This window comes from Lonchura striata, chromosome 1 (genome assembly GCF_046129695.1).
Source record: "Lonchura striata isolate bLonStr1 chromosome 1, bLonStr1.mat, whole genome shotgun sequence".
NCBI lineage: Eukaryota > Metazoa > Chordata > Aves > Passeriformes > Estrildidae > Lonchura > Lonchura striata.
This window is the reverse complement of record NC_134603.1, coordinates 2,088,883-2,095,324: the sequence shown is the minus strand read 5'-3', so window position 1 is coordinate 2,095,324 and position 6,442 is coordinate 2,088,883. Positions and strand designations below refer to the sequence as shown.

The 6,442-nt window shown below is 55.7% G+C and overlaps 1 protein-coding gene across 1 annotated transcript; it reads right to left on the bottom strand.

The window, feature by feature from the left end:
* Nucleotides 1–3,606: 3,606 nt before the first annotated feature.
* Nucleotides 3,607–4,896, bottom strand: MAFA (MAF bZIP transcription factor A). Its single transcript, XM_021539088.2, has one exon. The coding sequence runs from the start codon at nt 4,583–4,585 to the stop codon at nt 3,719–3,721; it is 867 nt and encodes a 288-aa protein (XP_021394763.2). The 5' UTR covers nt 4,586–4,896; the 3' UTR covers nt 3,607–3,718.
* Nucleotides 4,897–6,442: the final 1,546 nt, after the last annotated feature.

Below are 6,442 nucleotides of genomic sequence, written 5' to 3'. Positions count from 1 at the left end.
CCAAAAAGCAGCAGGGAGATGGAGAAGGAGGCTCCAGTCCCACTCAGGGATCAGGAAAAACGCGGGGAAAGCTTTGAAACCAGGTCAGAGCGACCCCGAACGCCACACGTCCTCCTGCAGCAGACATGGTGGCACCTGCGGATGCCCGCAGTCCTGCGGCACACGGGTGGCACATGACCCTGTCCCGCCACATCCCCATCCCAAAACATGCGCCAACACGCTTGGAATGCACATGCATGATCCTGCAAATACTGCAGCCATCCCAAAAAAAGCTGCAGAACCAAGAAGGGACCACCCAGATGCCCCCAAGAGCCCGGGGTGCAGGGGAGGCTCAGCCCCAAGGAGGAGACGAGTCATAAACCAGCCAAATTTAGGCTTAAACCACTTTAGTTTTTATTATTTATTCAGCAAAGCCCAATCCCAGAAAGCTGGGAGCTTAAGGAGCTCGGAGAAAGTCAGGATGAAGGGGCAGAAGGGTGCAATTCCACCCTCAAATCTCCCAAAAAAACCTGTGGGATGGGGTCTCCTATGGAGGACCAACGTTAATGGGTGGCAGCAACACCCTGAGTCCTGCTCCAGCTATTAGGAGATTTCAAGGAAAAAAAAAAATTCAGCGGGGAACTAAAAAAATAAATCACAGTGGCGCACAGAACTGGGGAGCCCTTTGGGATAAAGAGGAAGGGATAATACCTGCGCTGCCAAAATAATCTGGGATCTTTCCCAGGTTGTTGCACCTCAAAATAAAACTAAAAGGAGAGGGCAAAGGGGAAAATTTGGGATCCTAAATTGCTGCCTTCGCTCTGCCATGGAAGTGGGGAAAGGATTCTGGAGCAGGAGACGACCGCGGTCACCTCACGCTGTGTCCTGGGGTGACAGCCCATGGGACAGCGCTCCCACAAAACCCCACCCAGACCCCAGAGCCAGCTCTGCTTTCCCACCCAGCCCCAGCGCAGCTGGGAAAAGGGGCAGTGACCCCCAGGATGTGCCCACGGGGAATGGGGATCACGGAAAGATCCGGGAGTGACGATTTAGACAGCAGGGACTGAGATCGCCAGGCTGGTCTGGGGAAGGTACCAGTCCCAAATATCTTTTCCTCCTCAAATTCTTATTTGGTCATGGCCATGCAGCTGGATGTGTTCTCCCCCCGCAAAAAAAAATACACCAGGAGAAAGGGATATTGGGAGGAAAATTAGGGAATAACCCACCAGGAAGCTGTGATTCACCTCCAAAAAATTCGAGGATGCGATGTCCCATGAGCGGCTGCACGGGATTATTTTATTTAAAGCCAGGTTTGCAAAGTTTCCCCAGATCTAAATAAATATAGGAATAAGGGATTAATCCCCCACTTTCCAAACCCCCCTTTTTGTCCAGCCCTGGGACAAATGTCCCTCTTTGCATCCCAGCTCCTATCCCAAAATCCAAGTCCGAGATTGAGCCGAGCTCAGGCTGCTCAAAAACCCTCTGGTCACGCAGTAAGACACCAAAAATCCGGAAAAAGAGGAAGAAAAAGGGGAGTGAGGTTTGGGGGTGCAGAAGAGGCAAGACCAGAGGGTTGTGGAGTTTCAGGCACCCCACAAATCCAAGGAAAAGCCAGGAGGTTACATGAGCACAGCAGAGATTTATGGAAGCGGCAGGAGGGAACACGCCACAGCTTGGGCACCTGCCACGGCTGAGCCTGGGCAAAAATATAGGACAGAAAATGCACTTAAACATTAAAAAAGGCACATAAAATGCCCACAAAATATGTTATATCAAGGGTTGTGTTGGAATTTGTCCTGCTGAGTCCGGGGAAAACTGCAGCTGCGCTTGGGGTTTGCGGCAAAGGGAGAAAGATCCTTAAAAACAGCCCCCAAAACTCCAAAAATCTCAGTAAAACACCAGCCCAAAAGCTTGGATTAGGGAAGGTGTAGGCTTGGTTTGTTAAGGGGTCCTTCTTAAATTAAAAATTCAAGAAGGGAGAAGCCCAAAGAGGAAATAAAAATAATTTATTACCGTTGAAAATCAAGCCAGCGGCTCATCGGGACGGTGTCGGACAAGCAGGAACCAAACTGGATCCCCTGAATTTCCAGCAGCTGCAGGGATGAAGGTCTCCAGGACCCTCCAGCCGGGAAAGAAAACCAAAAACACCCAGAACCCGGCTGAAAAAAATAAAAATAAAAACAAAAACAAACAAACAAAAAAAAAAGGCAGGAAAAGTGAAAAGCCAGAGGCGACGCTCAAGACCGGACTTATCTCAGCGGGAGCTTGGGGAAGGTTTTGCATCAGCACTGGGAATCAAAGGGAAGAATAAACAACCCCCAAACAAAACCCCGATGCTGCAGGACACCCCAAAAGTTGAGAGAAAACCCGACCCAGGCTCTAGTTGAATATAAGTTTTTATCTTGATGCAACATCATTAAAACCGTCACAAATCGAAACAACAGGTCGTTAAAAACGCTTCGCACGATCAGTCCCTAAAATGCACCAGGCTCCCGAGCTCGCTTTGTCCGCAGGACCCTTTTGTTTCCCCCCACCAAAATTTGTTTTTTTAAATTTTTTTTTCTCCTTTTTTAAATAAGCAACCCGTTTAAAAAAAGAAAAAAACAAACAAACCCGCCCCGCTCCTCCGCGCAGGATCGGTCCCGCTTTCGCTCCAACGATTGCACGAATTCTTAATCCTTTTTTTTTTTTCCCCTCTTGTTTCCACAACAAATAATGTGCATTTTCTTGCCGTCTGTGTTTTTTTTTCCTCTCCAAACATCGAGGTTAAAATAAGATTTTCCGCTTCCCGAGGGTTAATAAATAAATCTGGTGCATAGTGAGATAGCAGCCAACCGTTTGCAGTCCATATATTACTATATTGCCTTTCAGGTCACCCTAAAATTGTTACCTCTTCCCCTCCCGCCCCTCCCCACTATTTTTAAGAGCATAGATAATTTTAAATCTCTATAAAACAGTATTATTTCACCCAATCGATTCCTGTATATAGTGCATTCGGCTTCTTCCCAACATCGTTAAATTAACTCGGATATTATTTGCATGCTATTACATACAAACTTTTAAGACTCGTGTAATTTTTTTTTCTCTTTTCTAAAGGATTTTAGGGTTTTTTTGTTGGTTTTTCTTTTTTGTTTGTTTGTTTTTGTTCGTTTTCTTTTTCTCGTAAATCACCAAGCAAAATATAGGCTCAAGGAAAAAAAAACAATAAAAGAAAAAAAAAAAAAAAAGGCAAAAACGAACTAATTTTCTACATATTTACAAGGGTGAATAAGTTAAATGTGGCTCAGGTTTGCCGGCCGGGAATGGGGGGTGGGCGGAGGGGCCGGGCAGGGCGCAGCGCTGCCGGGGACCCCCCCGGCCGATTCGTGGGGATCCCTCGAAGAATAAAAATCCCAATGGAGGGGGAAACCCGCAGGAAAAGGTGGGGAGAAGCCACCTGGATGGCGCTGATGCTCCCGGGAAGGGGGGCGGGTGGCCGTACACGTCCCGCATGCAGGGCTGCCCCCCACTCCCCCACCCCGGGACCCCCACCCCGAGTCCCGATGGGTGGGTGCGTGGTGGGAGGGGAGCAGTTCAACTTCCCCTCCCCAAAATTTCAGTGGGGACTTCATAATATTAATATTTTTTTTTCATATTTTTTTTTTCTTTTTTAAATAGAAGCGGCGGGCTTGCTCTCCCCGCATGAGGAAAAAAACCAAAAAACCAAAAAGGGGATCCCACCCCATCCCACCAGCCCGGCTCACATGAAGAAGTCAGCGGTGGCTTTCGGGGCGGCGGATGGGGAGGGCTCCCGCGGGAAGCCCCGGCCGGCCAACTTCTCATATTTTTCTTTGTACAGATCCCTTTCCTTGGCCAAGCGGGACACCTCCTGCTTGAGCTGCTCCACCTGGCTCTGCAGCTGGCATTTCTCGTTCTCCAAGATGTGCCGTTGCTGGACCCGCTTGTAGCGGCAGGATTGAGCGTAGCCCCGGTTCTTCAAGGTCCTCCTCTTCTGCTTGAGGCGGATCACCTCCTCCTTGCTGAAGCCCCGCAGCTGCCGGTTCAGCTCCCGCACGGACATACTCACCAGCTGATCGTCGGAGAACCGGTCCTCCAGGCGTAGGTGGTGGTGATGATGATGGTGGTGGCCGGGATGGTGATGGGCGGCCGGCGGCAGCTCCTCGCCCCCGAAGGGTTGAGGTCGGAAGGGCTCGTACCCTTGGTGGTGATGATGATGATGGTGAGGGGCACCGATCAACGCCTCCACCGCGTCCTCCGGCGTCAGGTTGAGAGCTTCGGGGTTGAGGTGATGCTGGTAACCCGACATCCAGTACAGCTCCTCCAGCTGCTGTTTGGAGCCCAGGGAAGCGGCGGTGGTAGCCGGGGGGCCGGGGGCCGGTTGCCCGCCGGGGCTGGGAGCGCAGAAGCTGGGCGAGGAAGGCACGGAGGAGCAGGGCGTGCTGAGCGGGGTGGACGACAGGGACCCGGCGGGCAGGCGGTGGCACAGCCGCTCCGCCTCCGCCGGCTCCTTCTTCACCTCGAACTTCATCAGGTCGAAATCGTTCACGTACTCGATGGCGAGGGGGCTCGTGGGCAGCTCCGCGCTCATGGCCAGCTCCGAGGCCATCTCAGTCCATGGAGGGACCGGGGGGGGAAGCCCCCGGGCACCGCCGCTCACCGAGGGTCCCGCGGGCTCCGGGAGCCTCCTCCGAGCGGGCTCCGGCGCAGGCGGCTGCCCAGACCGGGACCCTCCGGTGGGGCTTTGCCGTGGGGCTGGGGCTCCGGGACCCTCGGACGGGGCTCAGCCGGGCTCCGGGAACTCCCGACGGGACTTTGCGGTGGGATTCAGCCGGGCTGCGGGACCTTCTGAAGGAGCTCTGCGGTGGCGTTCAGCCGGGCTCCGGGACGGGATCCGTGCGGGGCTCCGCGACTCTCCGATGGGACTTTACGGGGAGGTTCAGCGGCGTCCGAGATGGGGTTCCGGGACCCTCCGGGGTCAGACCCACCGGGGCTCCGCTGCGGGGCTCCGCCGGGCTCCGGGACCCTCCGCCGGGGCTCCGCTGCCGGGCTCCGGTGCTCGCCTCCGACGGGACTTTGCGGTGCGGTTCAGCCGGGCTCCGGGACCCCCAGCCGGGGCTCCGCTGCCGGGCAGCCACTTCTCTCGGTCGGGGCTCGGCTCCGCTCCGCCGCTGGGCTCCGGGACCCTCCTCCGTCCGCCACGGCTCTGCGCTCGGGCCGGGCGGGCTCCGCCGCTGCCTGCGGCCGGTTCCCAATGGCGAGGAGCGGGCAGCGCCCTGCCCGCCCCTTCCTGCCTCCCCTGGCACCTGCCCCGGCCCCACCTCCCCGGGCTCCGAGCCTTCGCCTGCCTCCTCCTCCTCCTCCTCCTCCTCCCGCCGGGACTCGGCGCCCTGGGGGCGGGGGCCGCTCCCCTGCCCGCCCCTGCCCGCGACCGGCGCCGCCGCCGCCGGCAGCTCAATGGAAATCGCCGCTTTTTATACGGGGAAAACGAGGCACGGCCCCTCCTGCCGAGGCGAGGCTAAGCTCTTCCAGCCTATCGGCAGCTCCAGAGCCCGCTTGGATTTTCACATCCCCATGGAAACGCCCCCGGGGCAGCTGCCAATCTCCGGAGGTGGGGAATGCTCCGGGTACCCCCCTGGAATCTCTCGGCCCCCGCATCACAACGTGGGGCTTCATCTCCCACCCTCCGCGCTGAACTGAGCGTGGAGTGGGGAGAAACATCCTAGGAATCCTGATTTCCTGCTCCCCAAAAAGGGGAAATATCCGAAAAGGAGTTACTGAGCCTAAATGGGGTTTGGTGACACCTCGCTGAGGGATCACAGCCCCTTCCCCACCTCAGGAACAGCCCAGAATCCTTCCCGGAGCACTTCTATCCTTGCAGAAAGTCAAATAAATATAATTTGAGGGATTATTCAGGATTTTCCATTAGCTATTGGTGGTCAGGGTGCAGCCACGTGCACCTCTGTGCTCCAGTGCTGCCTCTGTTTTCGGAGGTGGCATCGCACCTAGCACAGGTGACATCCACACCTGACACATGAACGGGAGTGTCACCAGATGGAGAACCAGGACTGCCAGCCCAGCGCCTAAAAAAGGTGTCACTGGCACCCAGAGGCAGCAGGTCAGAGGGTTTTGGAGGTGCTCCATCCAGGGATGTGGTCGTGCTGCTCCATCTGCAACCTCATGGCTGCTGCAGCCTGGGAGGAACAGGTCTGGGAAACTGAGGCACGGGTGGTTGCCATGGAGTGGCCCCACCTAATCCCAAGGGATGAGCAGGTTCATCCCACAGAGGCTGGCAACACCCACCCACTCATCCCCTGGGGGTCCGGGATTGTCTCTGTCGCACACAGGATGCATCCTGGATCCCACTGCATCCCAACCCGGCTGCATCCCACCCTACTGCATCCCACAGGCAGCTCCTCGGGATGTGGGGGGCGACATTCCCCTCATGGCTGCTTGGGGACCTGGG

Bases quoted from the DNA above. Each gene is read 5' to 3' on its own strand.
- MAFA (XM_021539088.2), bottom strand. From the start codon at position 4,585: ATGGCCTCGGAGCTGGCCATGAGCGCGGAGCTGCCCACGAGCCCCCTC.